Source organism: Apodemus sylvaticus, chromosome 11 (genome assembly GCF_947179515.1).
Source record: "Apodemus sylvaticus chromosome 11, mApoSyl1.1, whole genome shotgun sequence".
NCBI classification, from domain to species: Eukaryota; Metazoa; Chordata; class Mammalia; order Rodentia; family Muridae; genus Apodemus; species Apodemus sylvaticus.
In genome coordinates, this window is record NC_067482.1 from 101,584,925 (window position 1) to 101,597,492 (window position 12,568).

Below are 12,568 nucleotides of genomic sequence, written 5' to 3' on the forward strand. Positions count from 1 at the left end.
AGCCAAAGCATAGAATTGCATTGCCTTTGTTGGCTCGTGCCATTTCTTTAATTAATGTCACTTTCTCCGGTTTAATATCAGAGCGAGTGACAAGAGAGCTTCTGCATGAATTGTGTTTTCCGAGGACTGCATGGCACACTCTCCTGCAGTCTGACAGAGGGACGTGCCAGCTTCACTTGGCAGTTACAATGCACCAGCTTTAGTTTTAGGAGTTTAATTTGTGGCAGTTATATGTTTTGAATACGTTGAAGTATTCACAACGGTCTTGTGGAATCTGTTCCATAGATAAAGTTTACACAGTGGAAAAGCAAAAGCAAGGGTTATAATGTGATTAGCAAAGCTGTTCACGGCCACAGCTGGCCTCCCAGGCATGCCTATAAATTTAAGAGTACTTAGGAGACAGGATTAAAATGATCACAAGCACAGGGCCCTCTCTTCCCAGTATGGAGGCAGTTCTGTGGTGGGTGTGAGACAATCATAAGGAATATGATGTTTAGAACTCAATTTTATGCAAAATCCATTATTCAAGAAGCAAAGTTTATATACATGATAGACATGCAGGGAAGTGAAAGTAAGAATAGGAAGTTTAGTTACTTATGTATTAAGTTGGTCCTAACATTTCTGTAACCTAAGTTGTTATTGATAAAAAGAAAAAATTCAGAAAGATTTCTGCACTGAGGGGAAAGGACTCAACTTTCTTTTGGCTTGTTAAAGACTTTCCCACTTCAGGCTGGACGGCTCTGAAGGCTTCAGTTTGCAGTTACCCCTTCATCCCTCGCTTCCTCTGCACATCCCTCGCTTCCTCTGCACACCCCTCGCTTCCTCTGCACACCCCTCACTTCCTCTGCACACCCCTTGCTTCCTCTGCACACCCCTCGCTTCCTCTGCACACCCCTTGCTTCCTCTGCACACCCCTCGCTTCCTCTGCACACCCCTTGCTTCCTCTGCACACCCCTCGCTTCCTCTGTACGCCCCTCGCTTGCTCTGCATGCCCCTCACTTCCTCTGCACACCCCTTGCTTCCTCTGCACACCCCTCGCTTCCTCTGCACACCCCTTGCTTCCTCTGCACACCCCTCGCTTCCTCTGTACGCCCCTCGCTTCCTCTGCACACCCCTTGCTTCCTCTGTACGCCCCTCGCTTCCTCTGCACACCCCTTGCTTCCTCTGCACACCCCTCGCTTCCTCTGCACACCCCTTGCTTCCTCTGCACACCCCTCGCTTCCTCTGTACGCCCCTCGCTTCCTCTGCACACCCCTTGCTTCCTCTGTACGCCCCTCGCTTGCTCTGCACACCCCTCGCTTCCTCTGCACACCCCTTGCTTCCTCTGCACACCCCTCGCTTCCTCTGCACACCCCTCGCTTCCTCTGTACGCCCCTCGCTTGCTCTGCACACCCCTCGCTTCCTCTGCACACCCCTTGCTTCCTCTGCACACCCCTTGCTTCCTCTGCACACCCCTCGCTTCCTCTGCACACCCCTGTGATGCACCCTCAGCTCCAGCTGGAACCGCTACTACCATGGAGTTCTTCTAAACTTCGCCTGCCCTTTCTAAATTTAGGATTCTTTACTGGCGCAGGTTGAAGATGTGGCTTTGATTGCACCTGGCTCCACTGGAGAACAGAAATATTCATCTTCACTGAGCGCATGCTGCTTAAGTGCTGGAGGGACTTGCAGGGGAGTCACTCTCCTCGGAAACTTCATTACAATACTTTCTCTTCCCCACAGGAACTAGCAATTCTCATTCACCAAAGACAGAATTTTGCCTGACACCACCACAGGAGTTCCTGTTTGACTTTCAAAATTAATCAACCTCTAAGCTAGAGTAGAAATGGCATGTCCTTTAACCTTAAGCACAAAAAGCTCTCAACAGACTGCAGTTTTTAGATCCCTGGATGGGAGTTTGGGCCCCTGATACTTAAACTTGGTTCACATACTGGGTTTCTGGCATGCCTTTGCCCATACCCATCTGCTAGTCTGGCACGGTGCCCATTCAGAAGGTGTGATGCCAGTTTCAATAGGGCATAGGTGCCAATCAAAGATGGGTTTGGAGGGGCAGCATGCAGAACGCAGTGAAAGTCAGTTCTTCTGCCAGGAGATCCTCCTGTTCTAGTCTAATGCCAATGGAGGGCCACATGCTTCACTGCCGGGCTCACACTGCATCTGTAGATGCTTCTGGCCTTCAGGAGATGTCTTTCTACAACACCATTTCCCTGGATTGCAGATGCTACGGAAAAGCTTGGCCTACCTGGCTGTCATTTGTAAAAAGACAAAAACAGTACATATCATTAACAACTGTCTTGAAACAATTGCTGAGTCTCTTCTCCTAAAGTGGTCTTTGACACAGAGTAACTATACAGTGCTCAGGAAAAACACAGTGCATATGAGAGAGATGTAAGAGGCAAATCCTCAGAAGCATAATTACAAATCCAAGCATAGAAGCAATATAAACTTCACAAGCAGCTTTGTATCATTAGATGTGGGAACTGCCCTGATTCTAGAAGCTAGTTTCTAGTGACGTCTTACTCCAAGTTTTAAAGTTTCTTGGATTTTTTTTTCTAATTTATTTGATATATATGGATACCCCTGGGTCTTAAAGGAAAGAATATACTTCATACTATTTATTCTTCCCCTCCCTTCTCCATAGAAGCAGAACCTAAAACACTTCAGAAACAAAAGTCCATCCATATTTCATAAGGAAACCAGAAGCTCGTGAACACACAGAATTCTTTTTATTCTGTGGCAAGAGAGGTGAGATCATTTCATAAAGAAGAAACTTCCCCACAGCAGTGAGTTTCAAACTGAGAGAGCAGTAAGGCAGCTACACTGCAGTGGAAGGGACAAAATACATGAAAGTAGGGCAGAAACAGGGAACTTATGAACTGCCCCATGATAGTTAAAACTGTTGAAAATGAAGACACACAATATAAAGTAGGTTGTTTTAAGGTCAGGTATATTTTTAGAAAAATACAAATGAGGGAGAGCTAAGCCTTGCAAGAATCCCTCCCACCCCACCTTCTTTTTTATAAACAGAACACAAGCCTGGGAAATGAGAAGCACTATTTGGTATAAACTCAAGGCAAGCATCCTATTGAAGGCACTTGAAATAGTAATATCTTCTAGAGATTTTTACTTATCTATATGCCATATACATCTAACAAATAAATAAATAAAAATAGGAGAACTCTTTTAAATTTACAAGTTTTACCTATGCTTTCACTGGGAATGAGATTATTGTATAAATATATGCACCACTACTATATTCCCTTAAACAAATTATCCTTCTTTCCTATCATTGTTATTCTCACAAGACTAATTACTTTCTATTAAAAAATGCAAAAATAACATTTAAAATTGCTACTAGTGTCATGATTGGACTCTCCTGAATGTTACTGTGCATACCTTAAAAAGTAAATAAATAAACTGCAACAAAGTAAATAATAAACAAAACAACACAGTCTTCTATAACCTTATAAATAGAAATAGTTCCTCACTAGTAAATAAGTTAAATTTAATAACTTACAAAATTCAAGCCCCAAAAGCATCTTCTGTTTCTGCAGCACCAACTCAGGATAATGTAAAAGCAGTAAGGAAAAGCTCCAAAATGCACTCTACTAAGGCTAACCGCTTACCCATGAATAATGGTCCTTAAAATTAAATCGCGTGACCAACGATAGTTATGAAAGACATAATATCAATTTATTGTCAATACATCAATAAAGCCTGGGCACATTCTTTTAGAGAAGTGGTTCTCAACCTGTGGGTTATGACCCCTGTGTGGGGGAATGCAAATCTTTCACAGGGGTCACCTAAGACCACCGGAAAAGTTTCTTATGATTCATAACAGTATCAAAATTAGAGTTATGACATAGCAAAGAATGTAATTTTATGGGTGAGTGTTACCACAGCATGACGAACCGCACCGCTGTCTTAGAGGATGACATAAGAGGACCTTACACAGGTCTTTGTGTCTACGAGGACCCCTCTGTGCTGGCCGACTGGGCGATCGGCAGCAGCTCTAGTCCCGCGGTCTGCCTCAGGCCCTCCAGTAATGAGCCATTTTAAAGGACTGCAATGGACATTTATCCCACAGCTTTCTTTTCTGCATTTCCATTAATTTTTGGACCCCAACTCCTTTCATATCTTAAGCAATTAAGTTGTTATGGAAATGGAAATGTTCACTATACCCTGTGCCACTCTAGAAAGCATTCAAGGGAACAGACACAGAGTGGGAAATAAAACATACAAGCACCTGTGAGCAGTGTCTGTGTTCTCAGTTTTACAATACCAGGAACTAAATCCACCACAATTCAAGGCAGAGGAAGCAGGAAATCCCTCCAATGAAGGGCTCTCCCTAATGCTTCATGACACCACATATTTAGAATGTAAAATTCTAAATAAATTCTACTTATCAAGTGCTTACTAGGTTCCAAATTCTTTAAAAACATCTCATTTAATCTTCACAATTATTCATACAATTACTGTCAGTGATTTAGTGGTCACTGAGGACTGAACCCACAGTTCCCCAGCTCTGGAACTTCGTGCTCCTATTATGCATGTCGCCCTTGGGTGAATGGCTTCCATGATATATGAAGCAGTAAAGGGAATTCAAACCTTTAGTTCTCTCTTTCCCTGGAGTTTTAGAAACTTTTTTGCTCATTTGGTACTAAAATGACAGCAACTTTCCCACTCCCTAACCAGTCTCCTTCCCTCCTGCTTTCATATTCAAAGAGAGAGCACAGACTTTGTTCTTGTATTCAGGCTTTTCTCTTCCCTCTTATGACAGCTGCTACAAATGCTATAGGCACATTATTTCTCCAAGTCACAAGTAAACTAGGACTTCTCTGGCCCTTCCCCTTTGCCTGATTACCAACAGGCCTGGGCTACTGATCTCAAAGCTAGAGGACAGTTGTACACATACAATGAGCCAGCCAGAGTAGCTAGTTTCCTCTCAGCCTTAGGCCACATATGTTGATAAAGTGTCTACCAAAGCAGTGTGTCTGGGAAGAATGTCTGAAAAGAATCACTGGACATGGTTACTTTAAAAAAAAAAAAAAAAAAAAAAAAGCTTGAATTTAAGTGCTTTGTGATATTGTGATATATATGCAGGACGTGAAGAAAACTGTTAAAACACCAGAACCAAGGGGCTTCTCAAGGAGCTGCTTATTGGTCAAAATAATCAGTGAAAACCAACGCTAACAAAGTCAAGCTGATACTGTGATTCACTGCACCCCATGGACAGAACAATAAAGCACTGTCACACACTTCTGAAGAATGAAGCCCCCCCACCTTTGAAAATAACTGTTTCTGAGAGTTCTTACCCAATGAGGAGTACTTGCTAGTATACCCTTTTCCAGAATACAGTTTCTGAAATTCAGGTGGCAGGAGGGGATGTCACCCAACGTGCTTAAAAACGCATTGTAAAACAGATTTTATTTAGGCAATAACAATCAGAAAACAAAAATTAAAAGCCATGTGACTCGCACTTAAGACTAGCAGAACGTTCTGCATTTGGAAAGAGATGTCCATCTCTCCAATACACAGAGAGTCTTCCTTTACAACCGGAGCCAAACAAGTAGTTTGTATGTGCACACACAGATTTATAAAACGTGTATATAAAGGGAATACTTAATCTCCAACTTATACCTGAATTCAAATAAACTCAAATAAATATTTACATTGTAAGAAGTGAAAAAGAGTAAGACCAATATAGTCTCTAGTTCTTTGAAATTCCTCAAGTAATTCAAAAGTTAGAAAAGTAAATGTGTGGTGGGCTGTAGATCCAACGTCACAGTCACATTAGCAGTAATTGATTCAACTCTGCTTCTGACCGGTGGTCACAATTGTACACCAGAGATCTTCACTCACGGTTAAGAAAGGAGCTCAGTAACCCAAGGTTTAGATAGCACTTGGTAATTCCACTCCTCTGCACGTCAGGTCCTCCCTAGACACATGGCTGCCTTTCTTACGAGCCAGATCTGACACTGGGTGCATCACACTTGATTTTTGAAGACTTAATCACTCAGATGTAAAGCATTCCATTACTTTCATATGAACATACTAAAATGAATTCTTTTGGATCTATTAAATTGAATAGTACCTATTATTAAAGTGAATTTCACCTGTTTCTCTTAATTTTTTAAGTGTGGTTCTTCAAAAATTTCAGATTATATAGATGAGTCCCATTGGGTTTCTATTAGAAAGTGTTGCCTGTCTGTGGAACTCAATGTAGCACTTAGGTTACAGGGCTGTGAAACAGGCTGTAACCCTGTCTGGTCTTCCATCCATAATCAGCGGTCACATCTCCCAAGGGCTGCGGACTATGGGTCTGAGGCGCCACATAGGGGCGCTCTAAACTGGGAAGCTGCTCTGCACTCAGCCCATAAAATGTTTTTGTCCTGATCTTGTTCTTACAATTGTATCAGGCACAAGTAATAGGCAGGCAGTTGCTTATTTACTAACTGTATTTCCCTCACTGAAGACTGTACTAGGCACTCTACATCTGTAGTCCCAGCCCAGGGGAGAAGGAGAAGGTCAGACGTTCAAGGGTAGCCTCAGCTATTTAAGACTGCTCAAAACAAACACAAAAGGCAAAACATCAGTATTAATATCTTAGTCATTCATAATTCAGAAACAATGACGAGGAACCCAGAATTTCCCACAAAAAGGTCCTATTTTATTTGTTTTGAGATTCTGAAGATATTTTTCATCTGATATATGGGGGGGAGGGTATCTTTTGGGTTTTATTTTCCCTTGTTTTTGTTTGTTTTTTGTTGTTTGTTTGGATTTTTGTGGGAGGGTTCCCCCTGGGTGAGTGGGTTGTTTGTTTGTTTGACTGTTTTGGGATATGGTATTTCTAAGTAATGCTGATTGGCCTAGAACGGATGAAATATACCAAGTTAACCTTGTCTCCACCTTTCAAATGAGATTACAAGAATAAGACACCATGCCCAAGCTCCAAAGATATCTATTACAGAAACAGAGAGTTCTAGGGAAAATGAATATATATATAGACAGGTGATGAAAATCATGTTATCCAATATCTTTCAAAACCCAGTTTACTCTTTTCCAATTACCAATATCGTTTTCATCAAACCCAGTCATCTCCCCCATCTCACCATAGCATTAAGATAAATGGTCTCTTTAAATTCAGTGTAATTTCTAAATATTTAGATGCAGTGTAGAAGTACACCCAAGCAGGATCCCCTACCTATCCTAAAGCACAAAAGGTAACCTGAGCATCTACTTTGTTATTTCCCAGGGACAGCACAACCAGTAAACTGCAGTCACACAAGAGAAGTTTGTTCACGCCACGTAAAAGAAGCTTTCGGTCATTAAGCTTAAGTTTATGCAGAACCCTAGATGATAATTATTAGGAGTCAAAAAGTAGGGACCAGAGAGAGCTACAGCACAGGGGTGAAGGCACATTCTCCAAAAGTATGACCACCTCTGAGTTGGTATCCCAGAACCCACACAAAGGTAGAAGGAGAAAAGCGAGATTGTCCCCTGACCACCACAGAGGCCTGTGACATGTCCTACATATATCATACACATAATATAGCAAATAGTTTTTAAAAAGAATCACAAAATATTTATATTTATATAGTTGTTTATAACATATAAAAAAAGTGCTTTCAGGAAAACGAGTTCTCGAAAAGAAAATTTGTATTCTGTCTGGCAGAGTGTGCAGTTATGCTCGGAAAAGACTTCTAAAAGTTATTGGGACAAAAAAAAATGATGAACGTGGAACATGTTATGTCAGTTACGGCTTGTTAATGCTTAGTTAATGTTCTAAGCATTATCTTCAAATCACTTTTAAAAAAAAATCTATGAATTCTGTTATTCAGTCAGCTCTTAAAATACCATTGTCACCACAGTTACAATGATCACAGACATAATTAGACTTGGCAATTCAGTCATACTTTACCTAAGTATATCAGCCCAAACCCTCCGGAGCCAATCATCTTGCCCAGTGCCCACCGGTTTCCTTCCATATCATCCAGAACTTTGCCTTCTGGAAGTGGAACTGGAAGCTTGTATTTCTCTTTTCTTCTTGGTGCCATCGCATCTGTTGGCAGAGGGATAAGATAAATAGTTAAAACTCTAGCACTGAAACTCATTTCTCCCAATATCTTTCCCAGAATTAAGATAAGGATCCTGAAGTCAATTCCAACTGGAGAAGCCATCCACATATTCAAGTTAGAAATTCAGATAATTTGAAACCTAAGAGATACTGGCACATATATATGTACCACACACATATATACACACACATAACATATGCAATACTCTAGTAGAGGATTTGGGTTCAGTTCCCAGTACCCACATAGCAGCTTACAACCCTCTTTAACTCAAGCTCTGGGTCTTGATACATTTGACCTTTTCTACTGACACCTGTATACACACACACACACACACACACACACACATACAATTAAAATTAAAAATAAATTTATTAAAAAATAAAAATATCTACTGTGTTTCATTTAAAGCAATACTTCAAAATTCCATGTAAGAGTTTATTAATATTTAGCAATACTACAGAACATATCTTAAGAAACCGTTAATTATCATTGTATAGAAATTAGCAAACTAGAAATGCAATTTTTTTTCAGGTTGGCCAAGAACCAACCTTCCTACGGGATATATAATTAATAAATATCAGAATAAATGCTTGAAACTAAACATGAAAGTAGCCACGGTCCTCTTAGTATTTCTAGACAGAAACAAACAAACAAAAACTGGTAAAGTAATTTGGAATTACTTCATATAGCTGACAATTCATCCTAAAGGGGGGTCAGGGCAGGAGTCAGAGCAGGAAGTCCAGGTAGGTACTGAAGCCACCATGCCAGAGGCCTGCCTGCTTAATGGCTGCCCTGAACTTAACTGGCCCAACCAGCTTGGCTTTCTCATACAAACCGGGCCTGTCTGGGCCCTCCCCATCAATCACGCCAACAGATCCACATCTGCCTGTGGAAATGGAGGCATTTTGCCACTTGCATTAATTAAATGTGTGTGGCCTTCTTATGGAATGTGGGATTCCTGTTATCTGTAGAGCTGTAATCTCTAAGGCAAAGCTGTTCTCACAATTGATGGGAGTGGGTAAGAGGGAAGGTCAGAAAGCCAGAAATAACCTGAACTAGTCAGTGGCCAGGTGTGCCACATGAGCTAGCCATGGAAATCCCTGCTCATCGAAGTCATTCCCAGGTTTTTTTGCTTGGTGATGGCAGTGTCTGACAGTCACTTCAACCTTCAACGTGTGTCCCTCTTCCCAGATGGTCCCCAATGGAGACAAATTGATAACAGCAGCAAAATCTAACCAGGACAAATGTTTCCGTGAAAATTATTCATAAAAACAGACACACACGGTACAAAACGTTTCTCTTAAACTTCCCATCTACGCTTTGCTTAGTGAACCCAGTGCCTCCGAGGTCGCTGAAACTCCATGCAGGGCTGAAGAGGGCCCCAGGAGAGGAGAGCGGGAAATCTAAACCGGGAACAACCGGGCCACCGAACTGGAGGAGGAGGGTGTGATTCACCGAGTTCCCGCAACCGGGCGGTATGTCGGGCGTGCACGCCAAAGTTGGCTGGCTAAGCTGGCAAGTCTTCCTACAACAACTTCTGGGCGGGACAGCTAAAAAATAAGTTTGGGGGACTCGGTGGCTCCGGGGTGACGCTCGCCCGGTTCAAAAGCTCCCTCCCGGCGCGGAGCGGCCGCCCTGTCCTGGGGATGGCAGTCCCGGGCTGTGGAGAAAGAAGCCCGGCCGGTTTCCGGGATGTGTCGGTACCGGAGTCCGGGGATGAGGCTGGGCCTGCAGCCGGCCCGGACCACACCGCAGCCGCCCGCCGGCCACCGAGCGTCGGAGCCGGGATGGAGGGAAGACTGACCTGCCGCCGGAGTCCCCACTGCGCCGGTCTACACAGCCAGGCGGAGCCGAGGCCTCGCAGCCGGGCGGGCCTCTCCAGGCGCCTCCCAGGGGCCGGGCGAGCCAGTGGGCCGCCTCCCCGCAACCCGCCCGGGAAGCCCCAGAGCTCGGCCGACGCGGTCCGGGGAAGAGGCTGGGTGGGGTGTCCGTACCGAGAGGGAGGGTTAGAGTTAACCTGGGGGGAGTACAGGGCCGGCGCTTACACAGGAAGAACTGAAGCCTTCAGTACCAGACCTGAGAACCAACCCTTTCCAAACTGTCCAGATCCGGACCTAGGGCTCGCCCTGCCCCTAGGTCAACCCAGACCAACGCCCCGACTGGGAGGACGCGCTATCTGGGTGTGTCACTTGCAATAGACTGCCCTAGGGCTGGTTCTGTCATTTAACACTTGGATAAAGCTTAAAACAAAAGTTAGTTAGTAGGAATGAAAAGTAAAGAACTGATTATAAAACAAAACAACAACAACAACAACAAAAAAGTACATTTCTACCTTCCCATCTGTAAAATGCAAAAGATTAGTTCTTGAGTTTTAAGGTTACTATGACATCTGAGAGAAATATGTTAAGTGTATATATTAAGAATACACAGTTTATATTTTAAAGCAAACAAAACAAATCCTTATAAAATAACTGTTCAAACATCACTTAAATTTCTTGCCTAAAAACAATAATTGCCCAGATGCAAACACTGAAAGAAAAGAGGCCACTCTCTCTGTGAAGGTTAAAGTTATGTTTTAAGTTTTAGTAACTATACTTTAAGAGACCTATAAAATAAACAAACAAAAAACACTTGTAAGCCCCACTTATTCAAGGTAACTTCTAGGAATGCTGGGGTCTGTTGTTCATAAAAGATAAGAAGCTTGTTCACCCCAGCTGCGCAAAAAGTGCTGGGTCACATGTAGGTGGGAGGAGCATGGGCAGGAAGTACGTCAGGATGAATGCTTGCCCTTGATTAGACAGACCGGAAGTACATACCCTTATGTGGTTTTTGCCTTCATAAGCCCCTGACAAATGCAATTTGGTGCCATGCCCTAGGTATCCTGGGCGTAGACCTGGCCAATGTCCACCGTTCCTGGCCAGTATTTAATAAAGCTTGTTTCAAGTGGGATTCAAATATGGCAGTAGTAGTTTTATTCTTGCCTGGTGGTATTAATATCAATTTGGTGAGATAAGGAAATGAGCTTTTAGCAAACTCAAAAAATGGTAAACAGCATGAAACTATTTCTTAAAAGAACTGCATGATTTGGGTATGAAAACATTTTTAAAACGAATGTTGTGTGGGGGCGGGGGAGGCGTAGCTTCATTGGTAGTGTTTGTCTGGCCTATAGGAAATTCTCAGTAAAATCCCCAGAACATGAAACGCCCCCATAGCAAAGGTCGGTGGCCCACACTTCTGAGGTGGAACAGAAGGAAGGAGCTGAACGTTAAGGTCACCTTCCCTACGTAGGAAGTTACTGCACAGAGAGTTAGGTGGGTATGACAGGAACAGGGACGTGCGTGTCACGGAAGCTCATCGCCCGGGAGAGGGAAGAGACAGAGAGAGAGAGAACGAGTAATGTATCCAGTGTTGGAAAGGGTGTGGAGGAAATGAAGCTTTATTCTACTGCTTATCCAGACAATTTGTCAGGCTCTGACTTAGCATGTCCCATCTTGTCCATAGGGAATATATTCTAAGATTCACAGGGAATATCTGAAACTATAGATAGAACCGAACCTTACATAGTCTTTGATAAGTTTCTTTTTTACTGTCAGGTCATTTTTGAGGCAAATAACTTTTATTTTTACCTATAAAGAATTTTACTTAAAAATTAGACAGAGAGGTTAACCATACTTAACAATAGGTCAGTTATAAAGATAAATCTCAAGGGAAAGTTATGTGAGTATGACTGCATTAGTACATTTCTCTTGCTGAAACAAATGACCAAAGGCAACTTAAGGAAGAGAGAGTTTATTTCTGGTTCACGGTCCTACAGGGATAAGTGGCTGTGGCGGTAGAACAATAAGATGGCGGCGCCTATGGCAGCAGGAACAGCAAGCTGAGAGCTCACATCTTGAACCACAAGCAAAAAAGAAAGAGAGCCAACTGAAGATGGCAGAAGGTCTTTTAATCTCCAGTGACATGCTATACCAGGCAGGTGGCGCCAACCAAACCTCCCCAGACAGTGCCAGCAGTTGGACGCCAAGTGCCCAACTGCCTGAGGCTGTCTGGGACATTTCTCATTCAAACTAATACGAAATATCTTGGTGTACCATATTCACCCTGCTTGCGATAATATGGAATGACACATGTCTATGTGATGAGACAAAATGAGGTGAATGGTATGGGACATGACACAGAAGAATGACATGTTCACTTGAACACAAACTGTAATCCCTCAGTACTCAGCATTTCTGAAAACCCTTGTGATACTGAATGCCTGGCACAGGCAGAGTGTGAAAAGTGACTGTGTGAGACAAAAGAAGCGCTGAAGCTCCAAACGTAACAGGACAAGACTCCATCACACAACCCGGTTTTGGAATGCTCTATTTCATAATACAGGATCATGGCTGGATACAAGTAACTAACACCATAGAAGGTAAAATTAGGTGCCAGTGTGATACTAAGTATGTGACCTCACATGCGTGTTCCCAGACTTTTTCTTCAAGAGA

At 42.9% G+C, this 12,568-nt stretch overlaps 1 protein-coding gene across 2 annotated transcripts in view; it reads right to left on the minus strand.

Annotated features, from left to right (window-relative positions):
- Vrk2 (VRK serine/threonine kinase 2) overlaps positions 1-10,223 on the minus strand; it is a 143,111-nt gene extending 132,888 nt beyond the window's left edge. Inside the window, exons 1-2 of one of the 2 annotated variants that reach the window (XM_052199631.1) lie at positions 10,124-10,223; positions 7,922-8,062 (exon numbers count right to left, since the gene is read on the minus strand). In XM_052199631.1, coding sequence (XP_052055591.1) covers positions 7,922-8,057 — 136 coding nt within the window. In that variant the 5' untranslated portion in view covers positions 8,058-8,062; positions 10,124-10,223. The other variant, XM_052199630.1, reaches the window with a different exon arrangement.
- Positions 10,224-12,568: the final 2,345 nt, after the last annotated feature.